The 12,470-nt window shown below is 44.1% G+C and overlaps 1 protein-coding gene across 1 annotated transcript in view; it reads left to right on the top strand.

Annotated features, from left to right (window-relative positions):
* FAM135B (family with sequence similarity 135 member B) overlaps nt 1-12,062 on the top strand; it is a 397,453-nt gene extending 385,391 nt beyond the window's left edge. The window contains exons 21-22 of the mRNA XM_029592069.1: nt 1,546-1,659; nt 11,670-12,062. Coding sequence (XP_029447929.1) covers nt 1,546-1,623 — 78 coding nt within the window. The 3' untranslated portion in view covers nt 1,624-1,659; nt 11,670-12,062. The remainder of the gene's footprint in view (nt 1-1,545; nt 1,660-11,669) is intronic.
* Nucleotides 12,063-12,470: the final 408 nt, after the last annotated feature.

Below are 12,470 nucleotides of genomic sequence, written 5' to 3'. Positions count from 1 at the left end.
TAGGCTACTACTCCACTCCATGGTAGACCCTGGATGTGTTTCACATTTTCAGCAGAGGTTAATTTTGCTGCCTTGGGTTTTCAGAGCAAATCTTTTCTCTAATTTTCAAGTCAGTGTACCTTAGTGAGGTATTTTTTTTTTCCCTTACTTACTAGTTATGTTTTTCAGCCATTGGTAAGTTTTATTATCTTTCCAGTTCACTTGTCAGCAGGCCCATTTTTCCAACAGCTTTCGACAGGCCCTCCAGTCGCAGTTCCTCTTCTTTAAATTCAGTCATCTTCAACTAGGATATGATTTCTTCTTTCATTGTATAATTGTTAACTTTTCTGACAATGCAGAAAAGACCTGTGGCTTGAAGAAGTGCCCAAACTGCCAGCAAAATAGTCTATAACTGACTCTTACAAGACTTGCTACAAGTGTCTAGTCAAGAATCATGATGATCCCTTTGCAGTATTTACTATAGGATGTTACTGAGGGCCATCAGTATTTGCACAATGAGACTACCGTCCCATCTTGAAGAAATGAAAAAAATTTCAGTTCACTGAACTTGTGCAGAATTGAAGCATAAGAATTATGGAGTTGATGAAAACATCAACTACTTTGATGCTGAAGCCTAAGGAGAGGCCCAGAGATCAAAACAGATTTTGAGCTCACAGCTTACACTGAGTATTGGGCTCTACACACTTAACACAAAGCCAAGGAAAATTGTACCAAGGGCTCATCAAAGGACTTGGACCATCATTCTCCTGCAAATGGCTCTGAGAGAAGGGGGAATAGTGGAATATGCTTTCTGCACTCTGAATAAGTACCTAGAGACAATTTATATCTTCCATACTGAACATACACTATATCAGTCTCCAGAGATCTAGTTTTGAGGTATTGGGACCCTTTAAGACATTCCTGTTGAGTCCTATTGACTCTTCAGCTCAGCAGTCTTTGAGAAGTAACTTCAAAGGCAAATATGAGAGGAAGTAGCTGAGCACATGAAGAGTGCTGAGCAAACATCATCAATAAGATCGACCCCACTCACAGTATGGAGTGATCTGCCTACTGCTACCTTCCCTCTGATGTCAAACATCTTAACACTCAAATAGGAGGGATGCTGCTCTCCAATTATTATTCACACTCAAGAAAGAGAACAGAATAATCAGACAGTTCAAACTTTGTGGTGTTGAAAAATAGGGACATTGATTCCTTATTTTTTATTTTTCACAAACGGATACTCCAAAAGCTCAATGCAGTATGCTATAGTTTTTCAACCAGGTCCCCCAACACGGACCGTTTTCACTTAGAACTGCGTCGGGAGGGACTGAACACAGTGTATAATTTCAACCACTTAAGTCAAGTCCAATTTAGAATCAGAGGAGAGCCACTGACATCAACGTTTGAAATGCACCAATATGGAGACAAATAACATAAGAGAGGGAAACCTTTTTACAATTTAAGGTCTTAAAAGGCATTTTTCTGCATTAAAATCATAGATCTATTATGCCTTCATACTGAAATGAGATTAAAAAATATATATTATCATTTTCTTTCTTGTAGGACTTCAGTTTTTTAAAAATGTTGTGCTGGTGGCTTCCCCTCAGGACCGATATGTTCCTTTCCATTCAGCACGAATAGAAATGTGCAAGGCTGCTCTTAAAGATAAACATACAGGTATTGTACACTTCTTCCTCCTTATATAAAAGGTCAAGTTACACATTTAAATTTGCAGAGCTGTTTATGAGAATGTACTATGCTTTTTTTAAATTATTTTTAGCCTACAAACAGAGAAATGTCAAAAGCAATGCAGTGAACTGTGCAAATCACAAACTGGAAAGGCATGAAAGATGCCTGTCCCTTTATCAAAGTGCTTCCAGACTGGGCACATTACTAATTAATAGTATCTGACTTAGATATATGTCACATGGGTGGTTAACAAACTTCAAGGTGAATTGATTCTTTTTTTTAAATGAATTCAATAACAGAAGTTATGGGAAATAAACAGAACAAGATATCAGACAGAAGCAGTTCTAGGACATTAGCTGTTTAATTTTAGGTCTGATTCTATTGGGGTAGATAATCAAACTATCTGTAGTCTAAGCAAACCATGCAGGTAGTTTTACTTTGATTATTGGCCCTCAAAACGTACCCCCCACACACACACATTTGTGCCTGCTGTTTGTGTGGGTACTTTTTAAAGACAAACCTATGCGGGTAGATTTGATTTTCAAACAGCCCACGTAAGTGTCTCCCCCAGTCTAATTTCACCGCAGTAATGCCTTCTCATAAAGGGCAGTCGGTAAACTAAACGCCCATTTTTACAGATAAGGCAATATTTTTCATGATTGCTTGCATTAGGCTCATATGTTTCCAAGATGATTTTATAAGATTGCTGATATTTAGTGGATCACACTAGGGATATGTGAACTTCTTTGCAAGAAGTTCACAAATGACCATGACAAACATGCACAAAATCCGGTTTATTAAATTAATTAACGAACTTTATTTTAATGAGAGAGACGACTAGCTGGCAAAATCCAAGGTGAATCAACAGAAATCTACCAGCAGGCCCACACAAAACCCGTTTTGGATTTCCATGAATTAGTGGATGTCCTTGAATCTACTTCTGTCAATTTTCCTTGCAGGTCCTGGGTAAATCTGCTGATCTTTTCACGCTTGAATCAAACTAAAATCCATAGGCAGCTGGGGGACTCGCTTGTTTGCAGAGGCTGAAGCAGGAGAGCGAGGGCAGGAGGGATTGGGGCAAAGTGGACAGACAGTCCCCTCCAAAAATATAGTAGGGAGACAGAGCACACTCAGTAGGAGGAACAGAGCTTCTGTCCTCCTTGGGCTACAACCGGGGATTGAGTAGAGCAGCATTGACTGTTCATCATCATCTTCAGCTCCTCATGGACTATGTCAGGAGCAGTAAGGGGTGATGCCAGATTTTCGATTTTGCATCAGAGTTAGGGAAATGTGGGGACATGGCAGTCTGATGACATGCCTGGAGGCACTACGTCAGGTGCTAACACCCCTCTTGCCCTCTCTCCTCATCCCAGCGCTAGAAGAGCCTCTAAAAGCACCAGCTCCATTCTTCTAGCAGCCAGTTTGCATTCAGAGTTAGACCAAAGTTTGGAGAAGCTTAGCCTCCCCCAAGACCATTTTTATCTGTGGACAAAAGAGGGCAGCTGCCTCAGCCCTGCACAGCAGGGAAACCACTGCATGAGCACACACGATGACTCTGTTGAACACTGCCCAGAAGCAGAGAAATGTCCTTTATCTCCTGCTGCTGTCCCTCCCCTCCCAAGCTGTGTGTGGTTGATAGAAGGGGAGGGGATGACCCTGAAGGAGTCGGAGCACAGAGCAGAGCAAAGAATTGCCACTCTGCTCCTTAATCCAGTTCCTCCCCTCCTCTTGTCCTCCACTTCACTCCTTACTACAAGGAACAGGAGGGAAGAGATGAGGCTGGAGTGGATAGCAGAGCAAAAGGGTCACTTGAGGATTGGTATAAAATCTGTGGGTATGTTTTACCCGCAGACTTTACATTAGTTTTCAAAGGGGAAGTATACATGAACTTTTGCTTTGAAAATTATTCCACCAAAACTAACCACACACCAATTATACTTGTTAATTTGTGTGCAGATTGTTTCTGGGAAAAAAATACATGAATACTTTTGAAAATGCAAAAGTATGTGCATAATAGTGAACTCCATCAAAATGCCTCTTTAAACCACATGTGAAAGTATGTGCATTCAGGCCCTATCCATGTGCTTTTACGTACATATTGGGCAGATATATTTGTAGAAGCTCATTTTCACAGGTAAAGTATTGTTTTCCCCGTGGAAATGGCTTTGAAAATTACTTTCCTGTTCATACCCCGGATCAGTCCAGATGAGTGGGTTTATGCATCCCTACCAGCAGATGGAGACAGAGAACAAAATGTTGAGGCACTGCTACATAACCGAAAGTGTCACCTGGAATCCCTCAGTATTTCTCTGTCTCCAGCAGATAGTAGAGGTGCAGACCTGCAGTCTGGAGTTGTTTGAAGAAAAAAAATAAAAAGAAGAGGATTTGGCTCCTCGAGGTGTTAGGTTCCTTCGTGGGCCATCCCTCGGATGGAGCAGGGTTAGCGGGAGGTTAGTAATCCCTGTCCACACTTGGCCCTTCTAGACAGAGGGAGGTTGATAGCCAGGGGTCCTGGTTCCTTCTCCCCCTCTGGGCCCTCTCTCCCTCAGTGCCCTCTGTCCCTCAGTGGACCTGTCTCCTCATCCTTCTATCTCCAGAAGTAGAGGAGTAGTTCATTCCCCCTTTTAGTTGTGGCATGTCTCTTTAATTTAATTAAAAAAAAAAAAGAGAGAGACTTGAAGCAGGGAGTTAGCAGGGAGGCTCTGTGCAGGGCTGAGGAGCAGATAAGTATTTGTTTTCCTGCCGAGAGGCAGGCCAGAGGGAGCAGCTGAATTGCCTGCCTTCTCAGGGTCGGCTGAGTGCTGAATTTCAGCACCGGGACAGCAGCGAGTGCGATCACAGAGGCTTTGTTTAATTTTAGCCTGAGAGCTTGTGCAGGCCTGACCTCCCCGACTTGCCAACTCCCGCACTGTGCAGCAAACTTTGCTGCGGCTGCAGTTTGAGGCAAGCTTGCCTCAATGTGGCCTCATTTTTCTGCAAATGTGCCGGGGGGGAGGGCGGGATCTCGGCTCTTCAGAAGGGGGGAACTGGGTTCGTTAGCTTGGGATCAAAGCCGCCCAGGAAGACTCGGACAAGGAAGGGGTGAACCTGCTCCTGGAGGGGTTGGGGGGGACCTCCTACCACTTTCCCATTGCTGAAGTAGGTAAAGAAGTTAGATCGGGAATGGGAATCTCCCGAGGTGGGCCTGAAGGTCTCTAGGGCTATGGGGAAGCTATATCCCTTGCCGGAACGGAATTGTGGAGAATTCCCAAGGTGGATGCAGCCATGTCGGTGGTTACTAAAAAGCTGACCATCCCAGTAATGGGAGTGGCACCTCTCAAGCGGCTCTTTGAAGTCTCAGCTATGACCCTTCAGGCAGTTGTGTGCTGAAGTCTGATGTAGAAAGCCCGTTTTGTTCTATGTGCAGAAGGCACGTGACAAGATTTCAGGAACGGCATCTGAAGCAGCGCATGCAGCCTGTTTAGGCAGGGATAGCCTATGTGGCCAATGCTCTGTATGACATGGTCCAGACTTCTGCCAGGAGTATAGTCTCTGTGGTGGCGGCTCGAAGGCTCCTGTGGCTGCAAAATTGGTCAGCGGATGTGTGGTCTAATGCCCAGCTGTTAGGGGGAAGCTCCTCTTTGGGGAGAACTTGGAGCAGCTTGTGAAGCAGTTAGGAGAATCGAAAAGCAATAAATTACCTGAGGACAGGAAGGGTCCTAGGAAGTCCTTTCCGCCACAAACCTGTTTTTCGAGAAGCTAGGAGATTTCGGGCAAGCAGAGCCCCTGCACCGGCATTGCAGAAACAGAGTTCGGGCAGACAGCAGCCCTTTCGGAATCAGGGCAGATCTCTGAGGGATGGTGGTTCCCAAGGGGGGGAACGGAAGTAAGGTTGGGCAATGAATCTGTGTTGGTCTAATCCTCTCTGGAAGCTATTTGAGGGAGGCTTTCTCTCTTTTACGAGGAATGGACCAGAATCACGTCAGACCAATGGGTCCTAGAGGTGATAAGAGATTGTTACGCCTTAGAATTTTCGCAGCCGCTCAGGGACACCTTTGTAGTCTCCCGCTGCATCTCCCAGTGCAAGTGAGAGGTGGTGTGGGACACGCTACAGTGCTTACAGTTTCCGCGCGCCATTGTTCTGGTGCCTCCTCAGGAGAGGGGGCAGAACAGGTTCTGTGTACTTTGTGATGCCAAAGAAAGAGGAGACCTTTTGGCCCTTTCTTGATCTGCAGAAGGTAAATGCAGCCCTCCGGGTGCCATGTTTTCAGATGGAGATGCTGCGCACAGTGATAGTGGCAGTGTTCAAAGGGGAGTTTCTAACATCCTTGGACTTATCAGAGGCCTATCTTCATATCCCCATTCAGCCCAAACATCAGAGGTTCCTGAGGTTCATGGCTCTGGAAGAACATTTTTAGTTTCGAGCTTTTCCCTTTGGGTTGACGATGGTGCTGCACACATTCACAAAGGTAATGGTGGTAGTGGCAGCAGCACTCAGGAAGGAAGGTGTCCTGGTCCACCTGTACCTGGACGATTGGCTGATACGAGCAAAGTCAGAGGAAGAGTGTGGTCGCTCAATCCAGCATGTACTTCAGCTTCTGGGGGGCGTTGGGCTGGATGACATCTTGCAAAGAGTCATCTGAAGCCGACCCAATCTATGGAGTATCTGGGTAATGCTTCGAGACACAGCTGGGGAAGGTGTTCCTGACATTGGAGAGAGTCCTCAATCTGCAGAGTCAGGTTCAGTTGCTGAGCCTGTTGGTGCTCAAGGTCTGGGATTACCTGCAGGTCCTGGGCTCTATGGCTTCTATGCTGGATTTAGTGCCATGGGCTTTTGCTCACATGCATTCTCTGCAGGGGCTCTGTTATCCCAAGAGAGTCCACTGTCGGAGGAATTTCAGCTTCCTCTACCATTGCCAGAGGATGCCAGGTCCAGTCTTTCGTGGTGGTTGTCGTGGCACACTGTGGAGAAGGGAATGGATCTGGAAATACCCTACTGGATACTGGTAATCATGGTTGCCAGCCTGTCTGAATGGGGAGGGGGGGCAATTTGTCAAGGAAAGTCGGCCCAGGGGCAGTGGTTGCCGGAGGAGGTGGCTTGGTCGATCAATCGATTGGAAACCAGAGCGGTGTTCAAGGACTTGTTAGCATTTCTTCCACTCATTCGGGACAAGTCAGTGCAAGTATTCTCTGAGAATGCGATGATGGTAGCGTACATCAATCGTCATTGCAGAATGAAGAGTCATCTAGTGGCGCAGGAGCTGTTCATGTAGGCAGTGAAACATCTGGTGAGACTTGCTGCTTCTCATGTGGCCAGAGTGGACAACGTGCAGGTGGACTTCCTCACCAGAGAGCGTCTGGATCCAGGGGAGTGGGAGTTGTCGGCGGAAGCTTTCGCCTTGCTGCAAGTAAGGTGGAGCAAACCAGTGATAGACCTCATGGCAGCTCTAGCAAATTTATTTATTTATTTATTTAACAGCTTTTTTATACCGACATTAAAATACACATCATATCGGTTTACATCATAACGAAAGGTTGAAATTACATTGAACGGGGAGGGGGGAAACATGAGAACAATAAACAGCAGAAAAGGGGCTATGCCGAGGAGCCAGGAATCAAGCAATGGGAGGAGGGGGGGGGGGGGGGGAAGGAGGAGGAAATGAACATATTTACAAAAATTGAAAAAGATAATACATAACATATTTAATGAACATATTTACAAAAATTGAAAGAGATAATACACAACATATTTACAAAAATTCAGGGTGTGTATGAGAATGAACATATTAACAATGAAGAGGGTCGGGGAGAATAGGGGGGGGGGCTAGTCTGGGAAGGCCTGGTGGAAGAGCCATGTTTTGAGCATTTTTCTGAACTTCATGGGGCATGGCTCAAGAAGGATGTGGGCAGGTAGGGCGTTCCATTGGGTTGGACCGGCGATAGATAGGGCACGGTCCCTGGTTGCGGAGAGGCGGGCCTTCTTGAGGGGTGGGACTTGCAAAGTGCAGGCAAGGTTTGCTCTGGTAGGGCGTGCTGATTGGGAGAGTCGGAGTGGTTCGCTGAGCCATGAGGAGTCACTCTTGTAAATGGATTTATGAACGATGGTGAGGGTTTTGAACAGGATACGGAATGAGATAGGGAGCCAGTGCAGATCCTTAAGGACCGGGGTTATGTGGTCTGTTCTGCACGTGTTGCTGAGGAATCTCGCCGTGGCATTTTGAAGTATCTGGAGGGGTTTGATGGAGGAGTGAGGGAGTCCGAGGTATAGGGAGTTGCAGTAGTCCAGCTTGGATGAGAGGGTAGCTTGGACAACTGTTTTAAGATCATGAGTGTGAAGTAGTGGCTTGAGCTTTTTGATGATGTTAAGTTTGTAAAAACCTCCGTGAAAACGGATCTCTTTTTCAGTCACAGATGGGAGGTTGGATCGGAGGGCATCAATGCGCCCGTGCAACCGTGGCCGAGACACTTCTTGCTGTGTGTTTCCTCCGTGGTCTCTTGTAGGACGGGTGCTGCAGCGAATCGAGATTCATCCGAGTTTTGTTAGTTAGTGCTGTTTTGGTATGGAAGGTTTGCTATATACAGTAGGTTCAGAATGACTTTTTTTTCAGGGTTTTGTGTTACTTCACAAAGGGTCTGTGATGGATGGAATTTCTGTCAGTTTACTGAGCTGACAACAGAATTATAATTTTTTTTCTATAGTTCAGCTCAGCCAGCCATCTCAGCGATTGCATTCAATAAATTCAGTATTGATTTTTTTTTTTTTTTTGCAATCAAACCCCCCTCCCAAAAAGGACTCGCAGATGAAACATTCTTTAGACACAGTGACATGGTTTCTGAAACATGTTTGTATTGAGGGCAATAATGAAAGCTATTCCCATGGGTAAAATACTATTTTAACTACAGAAATGGGCATTTTGATGATTGTTCACCCTTTACAAAGGTAAAAGTAATTACGTATGTCAACATGGAAATTAGTATCCACATAAGGGTAGATTTTAAAAGGATTGCGCGTGAACCCCTGAACACGTGTATCTTGCTGCACGCAAAGATACGTGCTGTTTTATAAAGTATACGCGTAGGTTATAAAATACTCTTCACACGTGTATGTCTGCATACCTTATCTTAAGAGAGAGAGAGAGAGAGAGAGAGATACTCTTTATAAGGCTCAGCCTGGCACTCAATATATGGGCCACTGCAGTCTCTGCTAACTGCATTGTACAAATAAACTACTTTTCATCACTCATAAGGACTAAAATTATTTAATGATACCAATTTAACAATTAATAACTCTGAATGTGTTTGTAACAACACCCCCAACCCCATCCCACCTCCCGAAAACTCACCCGAATCAAAGTGGCCCCTTACAATGGTCCATATATTGAGTATCAGGCTGAGCCTTATAAGGAGTTTCTCACTTTCTATCTCTTCCCCCCCCCCCCCCCCCCCCGATGTTCACCGGTCTCTTACACCTACCAAGGAGCTGTAACAAAGCTGGCTGATGAATATTAGGGTTTATGTGTGGCAGTGCTGGCCCCGCCCCCTTTCTGCCTGCTTTTTCTGGGCGCATAACATTCGTGTAGCACCAGCACGGCCCACTTTTGCGCTTATATGGCCGTTTTTGCCGGCGCAAGGCTTTTAAAATCTACCTCATATTTTTGTAGGTGTTTCTGGGATGGGGTTAGGTCAAGACAAGCGACGGCATACATTGTTTTGCCTTATAAGAGTAACCTTAAAAAAGTAACCGCCCAAATGCAGATTTGTGTAGTTACTTTTGAGGGTTGCAGTAATCAAAGCAAAGCTACTCATCTAGTTTTGCTTTGATTATAGCAGTAAACCTTGTGGGTAAAAAAAACCCCTCTTGTTATTTTATTAATTGCTATTTTATTTATTGTCATTTTATTTATTGCCATTTTTTTCATTGTTATTTATTGTTATTTATTTATTTATTAATTGTTATTTTATTTATTGTTTTTTGTTAATTGTTAGCATTGTTATATATATATTTATTCTGTTTCTTGGATTAACTATGTTCATTGTAAACCGCTAACTTGAAGCGATAGTTACTGTTCATTGTAAACCGGGGTGATATGTATATTATACAGGAACCTCCGGTATATAATTCCTTAAATAAATAAATAAAAATAAAAACTACCTACAGGGTTTGGTAGAGCTTGGATAGTTTGATTATGTACCCCTTTATTTATTTAGAAATATTTGATAGACTGCTTTTCCTAAAGTAGCAAGGTATTAAGTATATACATACTGTATATATTTGCATGAAACATAGTTTAATATTTAAAAGTATGATGCCCAATTATGTGTTTATACACAATGGTGGTGGTGGGGTCATAATGATTGTTGAGTTTAGTGAGTATAATCTCAAAGGGGGATCTATGGACCTCAAAGCTATTTGGCGGGGAAGGATACGGCACCAGGCTGAATGTTCCCTTGTTCCGGTCCATCCCATAGAACAAGGCCCTTAACACTGTGCTTGTATCAGCCTGCAGAGTCCAAAGGAGGAATATGCTTCCCACTGCACTTGCATGGGCCCCCATGAGCCTAAAAAAGGTACTTGTATCAGCCCACCAAGGCTGGAAGAAGCTGCTCTCCTGACAGCCTGCACAGAGGGGGAAAGCTGTAGCAACAGCAGATTGGTAGTATCAGATTAATAGGGAAGGAGGAAAGTCTTAACGATTGGGGAGGTGAGGGAGAATGGTGTTCAATATGGAAAAAGCGAATTGCAACCCCATCAAAAATGGCAGAAGAGAAAATGTTTGTGATTAGGGCGGTCAATCCAAGCCATGAGAGGTAGAGAGGCACAGCACCGGCTGCCTCATTGTAGGAGACAGTTGGCAGCTGAGCGCCAAGCCGAACGTAACTCAATAGATCCAGAAGAGAGGGTGATGAGGCGCATAGTAGCTACAGTGCACAGTCAGTACTCCAGGCTACAGTGAGAAATACGGGAAGTGAAAGACAAGGACATTGCTGTGTGTCCTTGGTGCGAATGACTGTAGAGGTGAAATACAGCCAAGGGGCAATGTCAATGGTGGTATGTGCATGAGGGCTGTGGGCGTAGCACACATCGGAGTATGGAGGAGCAGCAACGAAGTTTTGACCCAAGAGCAGTGGAGGAGGGAAGGAGGGAGGGGGCATGAGAAGCAGAGAGTTTGCTGTGTGTTCACTTTTCCATTTGCCACAGAGGTAGCATTTTTGTGAGGGTTTGGAGATAACGGAGGAGCAGGACATTGTATGGGGCAAAGAGGCATTGCAGAGCTCTGGCAGCTTCTTTGATAGTACACACTGGGTGAGGGCTGCACATAACACAGGATGTGCTGTGAGGCTACACGTGCACATGGCGGTGCTGTGAAAAACAAACGCCAGCCAAACAACTTCATTTTATATTAAGGGGGAGGTAATAAAAGGGAGCCCACTGCAAACTTTTGCCCAGAGCAACTAAAGTAGTTAAAGCAGCCTTGGCCTGCTGAGGCCCTTATACTTGGGCATCTTTTGAAATACACTTATTAGCATTAAAATCAAACTGGCTTGCACATCCTTCTTCTATTGAGAAAGTGGTAAATTTAAAGTTTGTAGGGTTCTAAATTAGCTTGTGGACTTTACATAAAATTTCTGTATTTAGCACATATAAATTTTGTGCGTCATGAAAAACAGTAGATCACTGCTGAATGCATTGGGTCATAAGCTAACTTCAGTGAACCAGCATAAGTTGTTGTAAATGCCATTGTGTGAAACAACTGCAGGTTTTGAAGCACTGATGCAGAGTTTGCCAAAAATAATGGCTTTTCCATAGGAGATCTTATGGGATAAACCTGGGGAATATTCATAATAGTGGAAGAGAAAAATCTACCTGTTGCATGTCCTCTGTGGAAAAATCCACCTAATGCATAGTTCGTAATTTTCGGTGGAAAGGAAAAGTGCTGGGGCATGGGTGATGACTTTTTAAATGCCAGACGTTACACGTTGAGATCTTGAATATAACTTCCTTTTTCACTCTTACTTAGGTCCTGTCTATTCAGAGATGATAAAGAATCTCCTCCAGCCCTTGACGGAGGCGAAGGACTGCACCTTGATCAGACACAACGTGTTCCATGCACTGCCCAACACTGCCAACGCGCTGATTGGAAGGGCAGCGCACATTGCGGTGCTGGATTCTGAACTCTTCCTGGAAAAGTTTTTCCTTGTCGCGGGCCTCAGCTACTTCAAATAGTCACACTCTTCACCTGAGGCAGTGAGTGTCAAGAGAGCAGCCTAATAAATATAAAGGAATACCAGTGCCAAAATGATAGGGCAGAGACGAGTAATAGGGAGGGGTACATGTAAATAATGAGCTGCCATAAAAAAAAACAAAACACAACACCTTTTTTCATGTATGTTACAGATATATATATTATATATCTTAGAGAATAGAGCGGTAATGATTTTATTTTCTTAAATTCAAAATAGTGCTGGGTTTTAGAGAATTTAAAACAATATCTCGATCTCACATTTTTGTGTTTAAAGAATCCCTAGAAACCCCACCCACCTATAGACATATTTAAGTAGTAGAAATAGGAACACTTTTTCAGTGGATATATGTAGAATCAACAGAGCCCCTACTATTGCTCAGTGTATATATATATAGAACCACTGCCCTACAGTAGTAGTATGTTATTTTTTTAAGTCAAATTACGCATCTTCTCTGTGGCTTGGTAAAATACAAATGGAACTGTTAAACATGTCTTGAACTCAGGTCAAACCTCCATCCCTGCTGAAATGGAATATATAATAGTATTTATTTGAAAAGAATTCTGGATGGGGATCTG

Source organism: Rhinatrema bivittatum, chromosome 2 (assembly GCF_901001135.1).
Source record: "Rhinatrema bivittatum chromosome 2, aRhiBiv1.1, whole genome shotgun sequence".
NCBI lineage: Eukaryota > Metazoa > Chordata > Amphibia > Gymnophiona > Rhinatrematidae > Rhinatrema > Rhinatrema bivittatum.
The sequence above is the reverse complement of the archived record's forward strand: the minus strand, read 5'-3'. Positions and strand labels throughout refer to the sequence as shown.